The 20,222-nt window shown below is 42.1% G+C and overlaps 1 protein-coding gene across 1 annotated transcript in view; it reads right to left on the bottom strand.

Moving 5' to 3' along the window:
* BICC1 (BicC family RNA binding protein 1) overlaps positions 1-20,222 on the bottom strand; it is a 106,472-nt gene that overhangs the window by 9,580 nt on the left and 76,670 nt on the right. The window contains exons 9-19 of the mRNA XM_088129763.1: positions 18,419-18,550; positions 14,603-14,789; positions 13,793-13,951; positions 13,119-13,315; positions 11,751-11,892; positions 10,263-10,419; positions 7,811-7,976; positions 6,100-6,139; positions 4,059-4,213; positions 1,019-1,172; positions 318-478 (exon numbers count right to left, since the gene is read on the bottom strand). Coding sequence (XP_087985889.1) covers positions 318-478; positions 1,019-1,172; positions 4,059-4,213; positions 6,100-6,139; positions 7,811-7,976; positions 10,263-10,419; positions 11,751-11,892; positions 13,119-13,315; positions 13,793-13,951; positions 14,603-14,789; positions 18,419-18,550 — 1,650 coding nt within the window. The remainder of the gene's footprint in view (positions 1-317; positions 479-1,018; positions 1,173-4,058; positions 4,214-6,099; positions 6,140-7,810; positions 7,977-10,262; positions 10,420-11,750; positions 11,893-13,118; positions 13,316-13,792; positions 13,952-14,602; positions 14,790-18,418; positions 18,551-20,222) is intronic.

The following is a 20,222-nucleotide window of genomic DNA, read 5'->3' as shown; positions in this document are numbered from 1 at the left end:
GCATTCCCCAAGCAGTGAGGCACGGGCTTCTGGATGGCATCCATGCTGCAGATCAGACTCCCATTCCTCCAGAGAGCTGGTTTTCAGGTATGATTACGAGCAACGGAAATTGGTTTGGGGATGTCAAATTGTTTCTCCGAACACAGCGTTTTGAAAACACTGAGGTCTGAAGCTAGTTACTCCTGCAGCCAAGGAATGAAGATGTGGTCTTGACAGAATTATCAATGAAAGTGCAGCAGATGGGAGCAATTTAGTCTGGAAGCAATCAAAACAGTCTACAAGGAACAACAACAGCAAAGCCTTTTCCAAACACTGACCTCTTGTTGCTGGAATATGTCTGTGTATTTGCCCAAACCCAGTTTGCTGAACAGCTCAGGTAGGTCAGATCCCTTAAACAGACTGTTCAGGTTACAGCCATTGCTTCCTATCAGGGAGGAGATGCAATCCATGTAGTTGCTACTGCTGAGATAGTGCTCACCTAGAAGTTCAAGAGAAAAAAATCTGAGTTTCTAGTTAATTTGCATTTACTGTAGAGGAGAATCCCATTCCTCTGCTTCACTTGCAATGCATGCAAACTCCTGTGAAGTACTGATCTGGATTTCTGCCCACTGTTGAACTATCAAGCTTTTACCTTTTTGCTTTCATGGAAGTAGAACACAAAGAATACTGGTGAGAGTAAGGCAAAAATTACATGCCATCACAAATATGGAGGACACTGGCTTTGTGCACCCCAGCCAATTCTATCTCTTGAGATGTGGCTGGGGAGCATGGAAATAGTATTTTGACATTTGGGTATGAAGCAGAAGAGACAAGGACAGAATAGAGGGAAGAAATGCAATGCGGGGCTGTTATTGTCACTGAGTATTTCATTTTTCTCTCCTAATATTCTATCATTTACAATTACAGGTTGATGCCACTAACTGACCTTTGTTTGCATAAACTAACCTGGACCTAAATTTTATTCAAGCCATTAGCTGTGCGTTAGAAACTTGACCACACCAACGGAGTAAACGCTTACTTGATTTCTGCTTCCGTTTAGGGCTTCCGATGGAAGACACGAAGTCCGCGGGGGCCGCAGAGCTAATGCCGTTGTGATCTCTCCAGTTATCTGAGTCGCTCCCACTGCCCAGCTGTTCCCGGCTGTTGGACCGGGAGAGAGACATGGAGGGGCCCTGCAAGACAGTCAGCAGGAAGGAGTGTGACCGGAACGCGCGGTGAGAATGCCAGCGTGGCTTACCCAAGAACACGAAACCAGTGGCGCAACCCATTCGCAGGTGAGCCCAGGTGAGCCGCCGTTCCATGGGCTCTGGGAAGTTGGAGGGAGGAAGCACAGAATAGCTACTGTCCTGATAATACCACCTCATACTACAGGACATGATGTGGATGGTTCAAGTCATCTCCCCGCTGCTTTTCCGCTCCCTCCCCTTAAAGCTGTAAGTTTATAAAACGATGTTGAGAAGAAAGCTAAGCTTTGGAAGTCCTTTTTGTCAGTTCAGTGAATTAGGAATCCTGCTGCAGTAGGTTAAACTGTAAGTTAACCACGTCCCGATTCATGCTGTAGACCAAGAAAGGTGAATGGGGTTAGTTTCTTTAATTATGACTAAGCAGAACCTTCGAGTATCCTTTTACCTGTGCTCTCTTGCAGATACATATTCAGTAAATTCATCTCTACTCTCTATTCACGCTTTTCAGGCTTACTTCAAGATGAGCCCATGTCCTCCTAATATGGCTGCCTGTAAATCCACCCTTTCACCCTCATTACTTATCCCCTGGAGCATCCAGACCATTTCAATTGTTGCATCAAACTCAATCACTGAAAATGCTCCATCTGAGAACCAGAGACCAAGGAGGGGAGACCAGCAATGCCCACGTATTGGTTATCTGACCCCCGGGACCTTTCCTTCCAGCGCCAAGAACACTTGGGGCGGGGCATCCATAGGAGGGGGTCACCAAAGACAAGAGGGTGGTTGCAGGGGCGCCCTTCCTCCACGAGCCCATTACAGTCTACTGCAAAAACAGGAGCTCCATAGAAGGAAACGTCTGTTTAAATGCTCAAGGTAAGCCCGAGGAAGAATAAAACTCAGGTTCATCTCTCACTGTTTTTCCCAGGCCAGAAAAACAAACACAGTGCCAGAGACACCGAGCAACGTATCAGACTTTAATTTTCTAACGAGTTAAGACTGTCTGAGCATAAGGCCAACCCCAAAGGCTCTGAGAAACTGAGAGCCATCGACAGAAAGACTTGCGCTTAATACAAGGGATGACAAAATAAGGGACCAAGGGATCAACTGCCAAAAGCTTGAATTGGTGGACAACATTCCTCTGATCAGAGAAGCCTTAAGTACTTTAAGAAAAGACATGCACAAATGAAGAATTATTTGCAAATCTCAACATTACCAAAGCAACAGTACTTTTGCTCAGTTAATTTTAATCTGTAGCACACTGTATCCTATTAGGTTGTCCCAACTTTTAAACAATTCAGACTAATCATTTTTGAAACCAGTGTTGCTAAGTACTCTGACACAAGTTATTTTCTAAGAGTAGCAGACATTCTGAAAACAACCTAATGCAAACAGGAAAAACAAAGCAATCCATAGTTTTTTTATTTTTTATTTTTTATTATTATTATTATTATTATTATTATTATTATTATTCCCAAATGTTTCAAGCGTAGCAAAAACAAAGAATGCCTGGGTCTCTGAAGAAATCGCTTACAGAGCAAAGAACTCAGGCTGTGGTTTGATCCTGGGCTAGAGCCAAAGGACTCAGATATAGCTCTTGTGCGCACGCATACTCTCTCTCTCTCTCTCTCTCTCCCTCCCTCCCTCTCTTTCTCTCTCTCTATGTAGTCTCTTAATAAACTCCTAAGGGAAAAGAAGACAAATGTAAAATAGCTGGAAGAATACATGAAACTAAAATATTTATGGATGAAACAATGTACACTGAACTAAGGTTGCCTCTCCCCTCCCCACAAAAAGTCTGCTCTATCATTTGTTTCCCATTCTGAAAGGTATACAGAGGGTTTACCTAGATCCCATTTAATGCAATGTTAGGAACTGGCAAGGAGAAGGGATTCCTCACAGGAGGGGTTCTTCTACAAGTCTGTTAGGTTAAAGATAAGGCACCACCCTGTTCCTTCTGCCGTGGCTTCACAGAGGAACCACCTTTCCTGTCCACCCTGTCGCAGGTCAAAGGGCGACCAAACCCAGGATCATTTGGTCTTGGCAGAACAGCTCTACTGCCACTGCCAGCAAGAGAGTTTTGCAGCGTTGAGAGGGGGCGATCCCCCCAGAAGGGAGATGAAGAAGAAGTTCCTCAGCTGTGAAGCAGGAGACACCCTACCCCTCACTCAAAGCTGTGGCCAAGGACTATAGCTGGATAAGTATACGCTCCCCTCCGCCCTTCCGAGAGAAACGTCACCTCTCAGGGGCTTTCTATCATCTCCTCTGACTGCCAGAAGCACAGGCCTAGCAGTGTCAGTTCTCCATGGGGATGTACCCCCCAATCCCGTGGTGTTCTTCTTCCTCTTTAGAAATCACCAGGCCTTGAATCTTTTCCATATTCAAATCATTTTATTTGCACGCCTCAAAGAGCCGAAAGCCATAAAGGCAGTTTACCTGGCAAGCTGGGCTTCCATCTGAATGACAAAGCCATCCCTGTCATCTCTTCAGGCTACAAGGAAAACCCCACATTGCAAGGATTTTACCAGACACCTGCTACAAAGCCCCAAGAGATTAGCAGCACCTACATCGGAGAATGTGAATGTTCACAGAGAACAGCTCCAAATGTCTGTTTGAATGGATCCAGCAAGCTCCTTTCGTTCTCCTCTATCCACATATCCCTGTTTTTCTAGGCCTTCCCTAGATTCTTTCCACATTGTTTCTTAAAACAGACAAATAAAAGTTAACATAGGCCCCACAGTTTAACAGAGGCCTGGAGGAGTCACGTAAGGCACTTTGCCAAAGAGACCTTGGAAGTCCCAGCAGCAAAAGTCAGACGTGACATCCTCAAACTCCAATTTCTTCTTCATACAGGACACACACTGCAGTTGCACATACCTCATAAGTTGTCGACATAGACGGTTTGTAGGCTACGTGGTTTGCCCTTCTCAATTCCTTAATTGTTTCTGCTGGCATTGATTTGGAGAAGCCCAGCCCACTCCAAGTGTTTGTTGGTGTTCGCACTTCCGTAACAACAGGCTTTTTTAACATAGCTTAAAGGTGACAGAAAGCATATCTATAAGCATCGGTATTGTCTCTTTTTTTCGATAAAAAGCAGCCAAAACTCTTTATGCAAGTGGTTCATCAGATCCAGAAAATTTCCTGCTCTCAACTTTTAGCTCTTTCCAAATATTTTAAACTTGCTAGGGTCACTTCATATTTCAGTTTATATTTCTCAGCATGTGGCAAGAGAAGATTATATCAGTATGTGATGTGGCCTTGGGTGCATGTATATACATTGCTACACATGTACACATTGCACACACATTCACTCACACAAACTAAATTAATTCCTATCAATTACATTAAGAGAAAAGTTTCAAGGATATATACCAATAATTTTACAGAGCCAGAACAGTAGTTCTGAAGTTTCAGGAGGCCAAAGAGGGAAATGTGAAATCTTCAGAAGTAGGAAAAAAACTTTTTTTAAAGTGGTAAAGCTTTCCAAACAAAGAATGTGGCAAGGCTGAGCAGCTGCCTAGAAAAAGGGAAAGTGAGGGGTCTTTTGGCGCTTTCTTTCCCATCTCCATTTAATGAAGTTTTATTGAAGTTCCAGGTACATAATTAAAAGACAGAAGCAAAAAGAAAACAGAGATACAACGTTAAGAAATACACAAATATGATAGATCAATAGAACAAAAAATGACATATTAAGCAAAGAATTGTCTTTATATATTATATGAAAAACTAGCATTTAGAATAAATTGTTAAGTTTTCAAGGCTAGAGATAGATTGGAAGCTATTTGCTTTCTTTCCCATCTCAGTTTCAGGTGAGAAGTAGAGACCAAGTCCAGAAGCATGAGTAGGGTCCCAAGCAAATGTTTGGTGGGAAAGGTTCTGCTAGTTGACAAGGGGATAACTATAGGATAAAACTGTGTGTTATAAATACAGGAGAATTCATATGCTGGACCAAAAAAAACACCCTTTTCAAAAACGAAGTAAATAAAACCTGCAACTTGCTGCACCCCCAAAAATGGAGGCTACATACTTGCATTTGATGGATCAGAAAAGAAACAAAAACTCTAATGACAGTACTTGAGATACCTGTTAGAAGCCACAATGACACCAGAATGACATCAGGTGGGTCATGCTGTCATTGCACTGATGCAATCTCTGCCAGCTGAATTACACAACCATTAAATTTGTATACTAGCAGCATGACGTACATCATGCCATTCTTGAATCATGATGGCCTCTGCGAGACCCCAGTGGGTTGAGAGCCTTGGAAGAGTGCACAATTGGCGGTCGGAACCCCACACTCCAGGGTGCATCGTTTTCTCGCACACCCACCTCATCTTTCTATGACTCCCATGATTCTTTCCTATGTCTTTCCAACGAGTCAAAGATACACACAGTATGCTGATGTACACATATACTGACTGTGCCAGCTGAATGGAGAAATACGGCTGGCCCGAAACCCTGTTTGTCTTTGTGGATGGTGAATACGGACGCATAAAGCTTTCAACCATCCCAAGTGCCACGAAACAAGGATATGCACTGCTTGACACAAGAGAAACTCAGGTGGTAAGTCCTAAGTCCTGTGCCTTTTGAGAATAGAAAACGCAAACAGAAACAGGAACGGTCCAGCTATTCTGATCACCTGCCTCATAAAAAGGGCACCACAGTCAAGAAGTTAAAAATTGCTCCTGTTTGCTCAGAACATGTAACTCCAGAAGCCTTTAAAGGGAAAGAAAAGAAACAAAGAAAAGTTGGATTGCAAAACATGTTGTCTAAGCTACAGTTCCTCCATTTCAGCAATGAACACAGCCCCAAACTGAGGGCAGAAGGGAACGGATTGCCAGGGGCGGGGAAGCAAACCCCCCTTCATCACTCTGCTTACAAACAGATACATGCTACAAGTGACAGTTGTCCCACATACCTTTGGTTGCTAGTAGCTTCTTCTGTTCGTAGTCAAACGCCTAAAAATGAAACCCCAAGAATGCCGCTTAATCACTGCTCTTGCTAAATGTCACGCCAGTGCTCTGCCCCACAAGCCACCACAAAGATTTTGATCAGGGTCCATGACTTTGTCTCGGGGGAACACTGAGCACCACCCAACAATGTGCCAGCAATCCCATGAACATTTGATATACTTAAAGCTTCCATTTAAAACTAGCTAATTAGGGCCGTAATTACCACTGAGGAAAAAGCCGGGAGCATCACCAATCCATTTCCAAAGGGTTGGGAATGTTCAGATGACAGCCCCACCAGGAAGAGCAACGCATAAATCTCTGATGCCGTTTGTACTAGAGCAATGCAGAGAGTACTGTCTCTGTCCTGCTCCAGAAACATCAAACAGGCCTACGCGGCACATCTTGCTGTACAACGCGCCTTGATATCCTTCAGGTTCACCCCATTTCTTTGGGAGACAAGCTGTTACGCAGGCTTAGCTGCAAGTGCAACCATGCGGGGAAAAGCACTGAAATGTTTCTGGAATGCCAGCCCACCACTCTCCACCCTCATATTATGCTCAATCTCACTGTGTAAGATCTGAACCACACATTTTATGTTAGTTCTGCAAAAGGCTGCTTGAACACTTCTGAATAAAACCTCTTTCTGCATTTATATCAAAAGCGGTAGGAGAGTGTCAGGTTTTAATGGTGCAGAATTTAGCAATCACTTTTTCTTTTGCCCAGCTAGGTGGCAACACCTTGCTAACCTTGATGGATCTCCAAAAACGGAGGAGGATCAGATCTAATTCCTGACTGAGAGAACCTGAGGGCCTGTAGGCTAGATTGGAAAATTTAAAAAAAAATGGGGAAGAAGGCAATGGCAAGCTACTTCTGTAGCGTTCCCAGGAAAACTTCTCCATGAAGTTACATTCAAGGAGCAGGCCTCAGCTTGATAAAGATTCTACCTATTTTCTTTTACTCTTTCCTTTCAGTTTGAATTGAATTTTATACTATTTGCTTAGCACTGAATTTACCCTACCTTTCTGTGTGTTGTAACATTGAAAGGTAGCTTGCCACAATTTAAAAAAAAAAATGAAGTATCAACCACGGCACAATACATTTAAAGCCAGTTGTTCAAGTCATTCGCAATTAGAAGTTTGGCAGAAGAGATGTGCTTTTCACCATCTTCTTGACGCCTGGGTAACATCTGGCAGCAGGGCATCTCCAGGCGCCCTGCTGCTGAAATGGGTAACCCGGGAGATTCATAGTGGGAGAGGCAGTCCCAGGGATCGCCTGGCCTGAGGACGTTCAGGGTCAACAGCAGCCCCTAAAACTGTGCCCAGGAGAGCCTTCAGTCCAGGCATCTTACAACCTCCCTCCACCTTCCACCTGTCGCCCCAAGTGCTCTTTCTGGTAACCTTTTACGGGAAGCCTCACGACTGTAGACACTGAGATGGGCTTTCAGACTTTGGAGTGGGTGGCTCTCACTAAGTCCAGCAGGCACGAGAAGGGTGCACAGTTGGTGCACGAGCTTGTACTTGTGCAAGTGCGCCCCCTCCCCCAGTACATAACTGAACCCAAAGCGCTGCCCAGCCCGACTCGTTCTATTTACGAGAGGCGAGACATCGCTGACTGCGGAAGGCAGAGCTCCCGGCGGCGTTTCCTGGAGTTGAAACCCATCCTCGGAGAGGGCCTTACCTGCATGTTCACGTACGTCGACTGCGGGGCGAGGTGTGCTCTTTCCGAATTCTGCTGTGCTGCGGCCGCCCTCTCGGCCGCTCGTTCGCTCCCAGGTGCCTTCTTATCAGCCACCGTGGCCTCTGAAGCGCTCAGCTCAGGATCCGAGAGCAACCTCTCCCCGGGGCTACAAAAACACACGTTTTCGTTTTAGAGAGAGATGGGACGGGAGATTTATGGTTTCGATGGTGTCAGGGGAAAATCCTCGTTAAACACGGGAGACAGACACACCAGAACATAAGTCACTTCAAAGTTCTGAAAGCTTTATTAAAAGTTAGTTCAATAAGCAAGTAAAATTTAATCAATAGCATACAAGGTACTTAGACGCACATTGCAACGAGGACCAGAAAGAGCAAGCTGTCAGCTGAGACAGCTTGACCAAGTGGTCCCGACCCTTTAGTTGCAATCCTTTCTATCCTTAAAAATCGCAAACCACAATCACGACCCTCAGGATTTTCAATTGAATCATAACGTCCCCAGAGCTAATTTTACCACACTTCCCTGTTCCCTTTGTCCTTGTCACGTCTGTTCCCATCAACGAGTTTGCTTATTTAACAGTTTGCTCTGGTTTTGCAAGTTTTACTTATTTCCTGTCATTGCCCCAAAGGTCATCTCCAAGCTAGCCCTTGCTTTTATTATTAAATGTGATTAAAAATATATATCTATATTAAAATAAGTTTCAGGCCACTAACATTTTTCCTCCCACAATGGTTAGACAGGACAGACTACAGAAAGAAGGAGGTCATCCTGTAACGTTTGAGAAAGAAGCAAATTTATAATTGGACTTATAACTGCTGTCCAGAAGATCAGAAGCCACTTCTTTAAACCTTTTCTTCTTTTTCTATTTTTTTTTACTTTTTCTTTCTTTCTTGTGCTTTTAGCCTTCTCTTTGATTTCTTTTTTTTCTTACTTTATATTACTTTGTATTAGTTTTTAATCTTCACATTTTAATATAATTTTAAAAAAGAGATGAAATATGTTTTTAAAGCACGCGCAGCACGCAGAAGCAATGCAACTAGGTTTTACGTGAATGGCTTATTGAAGGACAAGACAAACAGCACAATTCTGAAGCAATGCTTGTTTCTCCAGAACTTTTGCTCAGTTTTTCAGTGATGTCATCACAAGCAAGTTGCTAATGTTTGCTTTAGTCAGCAACATTGCAGAAAAATCATACCAAAGTGTGGTTGAAGCTTGACCTACTTCCAGAAACCAACACTTCCTCTCCTAGATCTAAAACTTCTAAATGCTACTGAGAAATAATCCGTAGAATTGTATGGACCAAAAAGAGTTTGTTTCCTAGCCTAATTTTAAAACAAAAACAAACAAAACCTAACAGATAGGACTTTCATTAGAAATAAATTCTGTTTAAAAGATCATGGCTACCTTCATTCCATGGACTACAGATCATCTTGGATCTCTCTTAAGTAACTTTTTTTAAACAAAAAACAGGGCAGCAAGATTACAGTTGTCTTGTCCGCAGCTTGATTCCCACACGCAGGGAGGGGAGCAACCCTAAGGACTTTCGCTCTTCTCCCCAGAATCCCCTCGCAAGCCAAGGGGCAAACCCATGTCCTTCCAACCTAACCCAACCGAGAAGCTGATTCTTCTCGCCTTTGGTCGGCTGTTAATGCTGCCATAACCAGTAAAGAGGGAAGACGCTCTCTGAAACACAGTTTGATTTTATGTTGTGAAGTAAGCCCTGGGAGCCACGGCTACGGTCTCTTCCGCTCTTTTGACCGGCTTGTTTGTCTGCCTTGGGATACGAAGAGAGCTGGGAATGCCGCTGGGTGAATTGTCGTACTGGATACCTGCTGTCCCACCGCCGCAGCCATTCAATAAGCAACGGGAAGCCCATCCCAGAGAGGAAAAGAGGACGCGGGCACTCCCCGTGTGACTCTCCCTTGGAGTCCGCAGTGTGAAATCTTTTACATCTTGCACTCTCCCAAACAGACTCTCCACTATGAAGCATGACCCACATCAGGAGGAATTTGGAAAGAAAAATAATGATGCTTACAAATAGCTGAATTCTTTGCCGAAATATGTCACCAATTTTCTCAGAGGGAGCAAGAGCGACTAATGATAAATCAAAAAAGTTGACACCTCATTACACTTTAGGCAGGTCATTGCCAGTATTATTCTCACAGCCCAGCAAACCATGTTTACAACGTGGGGACGTTACTACTGATGAAAGAGTAATATTAATACTGTACAAGTAGCAGAGTTATGATGGGGAAAAGTGCATGAGCCAGATGAAAATCATCAAAAGATGATAAAAGATCATGGCTATTGCGCTGTGTATGTTGGATAGGAAGCTCCCTCCAGGGATGTGTTATGAATAGTGTTTTTCATTAACACAACCACCATACAGATTCTCTGCACTTTGCACAATCTTCTATTTATAAATATTACATACTGTAAATGAGAATTTTTGGTGCCTTGCAATAATTCCACCGTCTGCCTCTTTGCACAGGATTGCTTAGAGGTGCTCATCATCTGCTTAAGATCACTGGCGTTTGCGGAGTGTGAAGGACTTCTGGGCATACCCACTTCCACAAAAGCATCATTGCAACCTACAAAGAACCAATGGCAGCGAATTAGCATCTATGAAAGAATGACTACCAGCGAGGATGATGCAAGTCAGAGGTCTTCAGCTAGTAAGCACACGTGGAATTTGGAGAATTGTGGAGTCCTTGGGGTTCTCTGAGCTTGATTGTTTTCTTGCAAACATTTCATTACCTGGCTAGGTAACATCTTCAGTGCATCTTCAGCCACTGAAGATGTTACCTAGCCGGGTAATGAACTGTTTGCAAGAAAACAACCAAGCTCAGAGAACCCCAAGGACTCCACAGCTCAACCCTGAGTTACACGTATTCGCTTCAATCTGGAGAATGCCATCACAAAGCTCCCACTTCACCAAAAGGCAAATTGTCATGTCTAAATGGGCTTAGGAATTATTCTCTTCTTTTCAGCTACATCCTAGGATGTACGTATTTTCTAGGACTGAAATAACTAGGCTTTAATAACATAGGAACAGGCAAAGAATCAGATATTTAAGAAAAATGTAATGTATATTTGGACAGGTATGAAAACACATGGACAACGGTTTTGCTATGAAAGACTACCTCCATTGTTTATAAATGGAATTAACAAAAATAAAATGCAACCCTCTGCATACGATTTCCCTTATTTGGCAGTGTTACTGGCCCAGTTCAAAGGTGAAAAACACTGTATGCTGTTCATCTGAACCTCCAGATTCCACGTTTTGTTGTCCAAAGGGAAGAAATTTAAAGCTTCTGTTCCTTGGTTTGTTCTAATCTTGAGTTTCTCGCTTTTCTGCATGTGAGAAGTCATCTGAGCTTGGTTGTTTTCTTCCAGATGTTCTGCTACCTGACTGGAAGATGTTACCTAGTCGAGTAATGAAACATCTGCAAGAAAACCACCAAGCTCAGAGAAAACCATGGACTCCACAGATCAACCCTGAGCTACAGAGATTCTCTTCTGTTGTGAGAAGTTAGTTTAGAAGAAAGCCCCTTGAAGCATTAAACCACCTCTGTTCACCAGCTGAGCACTTTTAAGCCTGATGTCACATTTGTATGGTTTGCTGTTATTCTGAACCAAACCACCAATAAATTCTTTTGGACAATGCACAGCAACAGACATTTTAGGGATGTTTTAATCATTTGAACTTGAGCATCGTTTCAACATTTGACTGATCTACACAGGCCGCCCTGCCTTACGGTCCTGGGTACATTTCAACATTTAGAACAGAAATACTCAGCTGGTGTTTGAAATGATTCACCATTCTGCTTAACATGAAACTTCTAGCCCAAGGGGGTGTGCTGTCCTCCTACAGTGTGGAGATGACACAACATAGAGCACCCCACGGTAGTTTTGGTTATACCTTCGCTGGTATTTGTCTTGGCCGTCACTTGTTCAGAGGCATTATGGCTACCAATCGTCCGGGAAGGATCGCTGTGGTTTGCACTTAATACATTTTCACCAAGAGCTGTGGCAGACAGTGCAGGATACTTCATAGTTGAGGTCTGGAACAGTATATTTAACCCATGTTTAATCATCTTAGACTTTGAAGAAAAAAAAAAAAGTCCATTAAGGACATTAATCAGCAAATTACTTAATACCTCTTTAACCCTGCAAAAAATTATGAATAGGGGATATAATAATTTATTCCTACCCCACCTGTCTGTGGACACCTAGGAACAAAATATTTTTTTAAAAAATGAGGGTGCTAGAATGCAGCATTTCACATTTCCTCAAAGAACTGAATCATCAGTATTAAGCATACGTATTGGCAACTCATCAAGGTGGGCGCTTCCACTTGACTTTTACGACTGCAACCCACCAACTGTGCCTCTGTGGGCTTTACAGGGACCACTGAGAGTCTCACACACTGATGTGGCAACTGATCCACGCCCACTTTGTTATCTAGACGGGGAGAGATGAAGTGAAAGGAATCTTGAAGAATGACTTTAATTCCTAGAACGCTTTGATCCCATTGCTTCCATTTGAGTCTTCTTCTAACAATTATACCAAGTCTGTCCATGAGGAAGCTCTTCTTTCTGCCAGATTGGTTGGACCCAAAATTAGGCAGACTGCAGAAATGCACACTGACCTTCAGTGGGGGTGGGGTGGGGGGAGTGTTTAAATAAGCTTTTGGCTCCTGGCTCTGCTGTGTGCCTCGGGAGAGGATTGCCTTCCTGGGTTTGCAGAACGTTAAACCATATACTTGAAACCGTGCTTATGATATTAAATATTGCTTTATAGGCTTCGTTGAATAATTCCTTATTGTTTAGTTGTGTTGGCATTAGCTCTGGCATCAGTGAAAAATGAAATTTCAGGATACCAATTTTGTTAATTAATGGAAACGTCGTTTCTATAACTTTCTATGATTTTGGATAGTCTCTGCCCCATGGAAAGAAAGCTGCACTAATGAAATGGCATAATAGTTTTCATAGCATGAGAAGCCAGAATTTCTAAGTTACACTTTATGATATACCAACTGCCTAACAAAAGATTATCCTGGTTAAGTTCCGCTGAAAAAGTAACATCCCATAAGAAGGTAGCAGCAAACCATTTTTGTACTGTTGCCAAGTAAAGTGCACCAGTATTTAAGCTCAATTAAAAATAAGCTTTACTTTTCCATTTTGATACAAGCTGATTACACAGTACTGCGCAAAGAGTACTCAGAAGAAAACTTTGCTTCATGGACTGGAAACACGCTTAGGGTTATAGCCTGAGGCTCCTTGTTTACCTTTACATGACCATTTAACGACGCTGGGTTTTTCTTGTTTTCCACTTGCATGCCATTAACATGAATATCAACAGGAGTTAAGCCAGGAGGGGGAGATGGTGTGTTCTGACTATAGTTTGGCACTCCTGACAACAATATACTGGTTAATGTAGCTTGTGCAGTAGGTGGCATCATCAGGTGAGGAATAGCAGAGAAACCTGGAAGAAAAAGTTGGAAGTTCTGTCTCATTACACTGCCTCGTTTCTGCTGACGCTGAAGATATCTAAAGGCCTAAACGGATCGTTAATTTGTAATCCAGCCGAGCAAGATTGCACAGAAGATGGCCCAACTAATCCAGCACTACTTTTTTCTGGCTGGCAGCTTCTCTCCTAGGACTCTGGCACAGCCTTTTTTATGTTTGTTTCCTTGAAATGCCAAGGACTGAACCGGGGGGCTTCTGGATGCAAAGCATGTGCTTGACCACAAACAACAGTGAAATGAAATGGCCAAGGCACAATCTGTGCTCATCAAGAAGTCACGAGAAGTCAGATGATCCCATTTTACAATAACGGCATCTTAAAACAGAGGCATCATTTTAATGTCCTGGTCACACGTCTGTTCTGCATGTTTAAGGCTGCTAGATTTCTCTATGTAAAATGCCTAAAATTTAAACCCCAAATACACCTTATACCAACCTGTGGTGCTCGTATTAGCGATTGATGAAGCCCAGAGAGTTGGACTTGGCGTGCTTGAACTGGGACTCTGCAAAGGACTAACAGAACTATTAAGAGCATTTAGGAGGGAGTTGGGGGGAGTGGATGTGTTGACAGATAAAGTGGTTGGACCCAAGAGACCTACAAAAAAATCAAAAATTAAAAAAAAAGAGAGAGAGATTTTAAATGCCTGTAGATGAACAACCAATGCTTTTAAAGACCAATTTAAAACTAAATGAGTTCTACTGGACAATGAAAACATTCAAAGAAGTCCACGGCAAGAGGGCAAGATGCATACTTCTCTCCTTGGATGCTGTCCCTAACTACAAACGGGGCTCCCCAGCCCTTCTGCTCTCTCTCTGCTCTATTCTCCAGAAACGTGCAGTCAATGGCCTACCTTGGAAACAGGTCACCAAGGCATTGCATGCTTTATTTAGAAATCCCGTGGCCGCTTAACATGTTAAGAATGACATCTTTACGTGTATGACTGCAATTCTTCCCTCGTTGCTGACAACCTCCCTACCTCTAAAAATCCTCACGTCACATGACTTCTATTTCCCGTATCTTCCCTAATTTCTTCCATTTCCCCTCATAAATTAAACAGAGGCTTTTCTTCTGTTATTGTCTTTTCTTATGTACAAGAAACACACACAACACCCCAGCATAACCTTACATGTACAAGCTATCGTTCAGCCTACTTTTTAAATAACTCCTCAAACCTTGAAAGCACATGGTTAATACAGCTCACTCTGAAGAGGTTTTCAAAATATTAGGAAGGGTTGTAGATTGTACCAAGTCCAGTTAGTCCGAGGCCAGCTGAGGTCAAGATGTCCAAGCCAGGACAAGAGAGGCCGACCGGGCAAGAGACGGGGGACGGGTTTGTTGCTACGGCAACGCCACTGCTTTCCAGGCCCAGGAGACACTTCCGTGCTTCATACATGTTTAAGGCATTTCGCTCAACACTTTTCACAATTACAGACTGTGAAAAGAAAACATGGCCATGAGTGTCTAACACACATTTCAAACAATTCCAGACAACTGGCAAGAGTAACCAAGTTTTGTTTACAAACCGAAGCTCCTCCTAGTCGTAACAGAAAGGGAGTAGCTATGGCTCCTAAACTACATACTTTTTTACACAAAAAGTCTGGAATGGTACAGTGCAGTCTGCTTAGGGTTCTCAGCTACAATACCAAATACTCTGTCATTGAAACAATGTCCCTGTTCTGTAAGATTTCGAAAGATGACATAAATTAACCTTCGGGCAAAAGTCTGTTCGTCGCATCAGCCCTGCTTAGAGTCACACTAAGCACAATATCTGCTCTTAGATATAAACGTAGTTCCCTGCTTGCCTCACCTGTTGGGTTTCTGAGTGCAGCTGGGGCCATAAACAGCTGGAAATCTCTGCTTTAGGCAGCAAACCTGTAAGCAGAGATTCCTGCCCTTGTTTAGAATTTTGTAGGACATTATGGAGACTTTGCAAATTTATTATGTCAATAGCTCACTCCAATGCTTTCCAAGTCAAATAAAAATATCAGAGCATAAACTTCCCGCCCCCGCCCAATATAGAGGACTAGAGAAACAGGATTTCTCATTTTCTAGAGACTTCCCCCCCCCCCAATTTAATTTTATGCCAACTTTCCTTCACAGACAAATCGCCACAATAATTGTGGCAATGAAAAAGCATGTTTTGACACACAAAGAGAAATTGGTTTAATTCATCTTGGTGCCAAAATGATGGTTCCATTATTTAAATCTGCATCTTGGGCTGTGGTCAAGTTGTCAGAGAAGCCTTTCCTTCTTGTGTGCAGCCAGTCTAAAAAGATGAGTGCTGCAAGGAATTTTGAAAAACATCTGGTCAGATTTTCTTCCTTGCTTGTGTTTCTCTTAGCCTTAAAATTACATAATAATAAAATGCTGGCTACATCTTTGTTTTTCTTGGAAGCACAAGACCAACAACAAAGACAAACTTTCTTGTTCTTTTATAGGGATTAACTTGATATTAAAAATATAATCTGATGAACTCATTTCAAAGACATCATCTACTAATTAATAAATATCTTTTAAAAAAAAACCCTCAACAGAATGGATATTACATTGTTGTAACCAGACATGCTTGTTCCTGTTAAATAACATTCATGCCAATACCAAAGGTGGGAGACTTAATAGTGTGCAAACTATCACACAATATCCTTAGTTTCACATGATACTGAAATAATGCTTAGGACATCCAACATAAATTAGAGCCCAGATGTTCGCGCTGATTTTAGAAAAGACCAAGGAACAAGACATATTATTGCTGATGACCTACTGAGAAAACCAAAGAATACCCAAAAGAAGTCAACATGTGCTTCATGGACTATAGAAAAGTCTTTGGTAAGTGTCAACCACATTAAACTCTTGAGTGTTCTTAGGAAAATGGGAATTGTACAGTATCTCATTACCTTCATACAAAACCTACACACAGAACAGCAAGCCACAGTCTGGATGGAACATGGTGAAATGAACTGGCTCCAGATTGGAAAAGGAGGGAGACAAGGCTGTATACTCTTCCCTTTCTTATTCAACCTAAATACTAAACAAATAATGAGAGAGGCTGGGTTGGGAGATGGGTGTGGTTTCAAGATAAGAGGAACAAACATCAATAACCTGTTGATGACACTGCTCTGATAGTCAATAATGCAAAGGATCTTCAAGCTCTAGTAATAAAAGTCAAGGAGCATTGTGAAAAAAATGGGATTAAAATTAAATTAAGAAGACCAAACTAAAGACAACAGATACAAGCCTTAGAATTGATGATGAAGATATTGAAATGGTGGATAGCTTCTGACTTTTAGGATCAACCATCAACAGTAAAGGAACAAGTAGTCAAGACTAGCACTTGGCAGAGTAGCCAAGGAGGTCTTGGAAAAGATATTCGGATGTCATGATGCGTCTATGAGATCAGAATCATGCAAGCCATGTATTCCTTGTGACACTCTATGGAAATGAAAGCTGGTCTTTGAAGAAGCAGGATAGGAAGAGGATTGACGCTTCTGAACTTTGGTGTTGGAGAAGACTCTTGGGAATCCTTCAATAGCCAAGAAAAGAAACCGATGGATCATTGTATAAATCAACCCAGAGTTCTCACTCGAGGCAAAAATGACCAGGCTGAGATTATTCTATTTTGGACACATTATGTAAAGATCCAACAACCTTGAGAAATCCACAATGCTGGGAAATTTAGAAGGAAAGAGAAGAAGATGATGACCAGCAGCAAAGACTCAATTACAGCACACTGCTGGGAGACCTGAAGGGGGGACAAATCATCCAGAAGAAGGTCTATCTACGTGGTCACTATGATTTGATGTCAACTTGATGGCACATAATTAATCAATTAAATAACAAAAGAGGTACTTTCTTTCTCTTACATTATTTTACAGAGGTAGCAAAACCGATGAAGAATCAAAGCCAGTATAAATTAACAGAATCTTAATAACCACAAGCAACTCAGTTTTAAATAGAAGATTTGAGATGTTTCTGCCCAAGGCACCATGGGAGTGAGGCCTAGACAGACAAATGTTATGTTCTATATGGGAAATGCTCATTTTATTCCTACAAAGAGAACATTTATTTTCCAGTGATAGATATATACAATGGTTGCTACTTAAAATGGTGAGACATAAATCACTTTTGCTTCCTGCTGCTACTTCTACATGAAAGGAGTCCTTCTCTTTCTTGGACCAGGTGCCACTTTGGTTTTGGCAACTTCCTCCATCATGGAGGAAGTAGATGGGACCTTCGAAATGCAGCACTATTCCCCTCCCCACCCCCGAGCCCAAAAAAGGATCCTGCACAGGTAAGCTCTAAGATTCATTTGGTGTTATTTTTTTAAGTATCAAAGTGTATGATACTGATGATATAGCTTAAGCTACCCTGAACTGAAAAGGACACCGTGTTACAGTGGCTATTAATTGGTCATTCAAAATCATCTTGAAATAAAAGCATGGTGACTCAGGAGAGGAGGAGGGACATGATGGAAACTGGTCCTGGCTGCAAACTCAGATAAGAGCTTAAATATAAAAACTTCAGAAATATCTAGCCTCCCCTGCTCCCTTGGTTCCTTGTTTTTGTGTGTCATTTTATTTTATTTATTACTTTTATGACTTGGAGTCTCAAAGGCTGGAAATGGCCTGTTTAGCGCAGACATTATACTAAGTCACGGGAGCAGACTGGGAATTGCACTCTCTTTTCCTCGTTCATTAATTATGCAGCACTGCTAAAATCCTAGCCCTAACCCTTCCTCAAAGATTACACCAGAATGGGCTGAGCCAGTCGGGAAGTGGAGAACAGGAGAGAGGTGGTCAACTAGCAGCTGAAATGGAAAGCGGTTTTGGATTAGAGAGTGGAATTCCATCGCGCTCCTAAACTGTAGGTTTCCTCAGCTGTAAATGGTCTAACAAGTCTTTATAAAAGTACACAGTGGATTCACAGCACCTCAGTTAAACCAGAACTCTCATCATAATAGCTCTCTTGCTATAAAAAAGAGATAAAAAGAGGCCTGCTTGATTTTCAAGCAGGGTAGGTTAAAAAGTTGCCTGGCCCAGGAAATCTAGAACCCGCTCTACCAACCTTACTGGTCTGTTTCGGCTTTGGTTTAATACTGATGAAGACATCTAGCTGCTCCATCAGCTGTGTGATAAAGTGTGGTTCTACGTCAATTTCTTCCTTCATGTCAAACATCAGCACAAGAGGAAGGCAGCCCTGAAAGATCAAATGCAAAATCCAATATAAAGTTCAGGAAGCACTTCATGTTTTGTGCAAAGCACAGCTGAACAGGACCTCCTGCCCGCCGTCCCCAGCACGAGCATGTTCTCTCTCCCGCATTTTACTCACGTGGCATTTTAGCAAGAGGTTTCCAGATCCTAGAAATCTCAGTCGCTTGACATATCCATACTGACAGAGTAATACACCTATGTTACTCAGGATGTTTCACTATCTAAATTCTCAGCACTTCAAGAACACGGGCAGATGCACAATGACTGGTAAGCCTGGATAGGATGTGCTGCTGAATCACCAAGGACTTAGAAAGTTCAACTTTTGTCCAGATGACCCGTAGTAGTTTTGGAAGGGAGAGTTAACTGAAAATCCTAAAAAGCCCCTTTGAAACCAAAAGAGTTGTTGCAGGTCTACTGGGAATAACTCTTCTGATTCCTTCAGCAATGGGTACACACACAAACGCCTTATGAGGTAATTATTTGCATACAGACATATTATCACCATCAACTAAGTGATCATGCAGTAGACCATCCAGTCAAATTCCAAGAGGTAGAAAAAGCCAATAATGAAGTTATGAAAGCCAGGAAGACAAGACAATTCAGCACTGGAAACAGAAATACACATGCAAAGCATAAAGACAGAATTATGTAGTGAATCCAACCCATTGCAGATGGCGAAATGAAAAAAAAATCTTTCAATAATAAAAACCATATTTTCCATAAATTTGCAATTTCTAACTTTCCGTTCCAGTTCTGCCCTCTGGACCAACCAAGAACAGACCTACTTCAACTGAGAATTGTTCAAAGATTTTAAGACTGATGTTCTGCCCCACTTTAGTCTTAACTTTTTCTCAGAATGAACACATCCGATTCTTTCTGTTGATGGTCACTTTCTTCTTTGGATCTTTCAGTCTCCAATGTACCTCCTGTAGATATGTTCAAGTTTGTGTACGCCCTTAATGTGTGGCAACCAGAATTGGACATGGTACACCAGAAGCAGATTTCCAATAAAAATGGAATGTTGCAACCCTAAGCTGAAACGTAGTCTATTTTTATAAATGATGAAATCATGGTTAGCATTTCCTATGCCTGTAACTGAATAAATCCTCCCGACTAAATATTGCAAATTGAATCTCTTCTATTTATACATGGTTTTAACATCCATATTAATCCAACTGAATTTTGAACATTTTGCAAGCTATAATCCAAGCCCATTGCAGTGTGTGGGGATTGGGGTAGAGGTGGAGTTGGGTGGGAACTTTAGAAAAGCTGCTATGTTGGAAAGTAATGGAAAAAGCCGCTGATCTCCAACCTTACTACCCCCTTTCATTAAACTCAGATGAGGTTGTACAATAAAAGAATCAGTGCCTGGACATGTAAATCAGGCTGTTCTTGGAAAATGTTTTAGTAAAATATTGGAAAGGCTATATTTCATCTGACTTTAACAGTCAGCTATAACAGTACAGAACTGGCTTTTATGCCATTTCATCTTCTACAGTGAAAATGCTGTTTTTTCACTGACTGTTTTCTGGGGTTTCATCCAATATCCTGAATTGAAGTGGGAAGGGCTACTTATTACACAGCCTTCTTCACTGTAGTTAACAGACTCTGTTCTAGAGAACGCTGCCCAAGACTGAGGGAGGTGAAGCCATTTTTTA

This window comes from Python bivittatus, unplaced genomic scaffold, assembly GCF_059951505.1.
Source record: "Python bivittatus isolate LINGU-HERP-01145 unplaced genomic scaffold, Pbiv_v1 ctg000050_np1212, whole genome shotgun sequence".
NCBI lineage: Eukaryota > Metazoa > Chordata > Lepidosauria > Squamata > Pythonidae > Python > Python bivittatus.
Note: the sequence above shows the minus strand (reverse complement) of the source record. Positions and strands in the feature narration are given on the sequence as shown.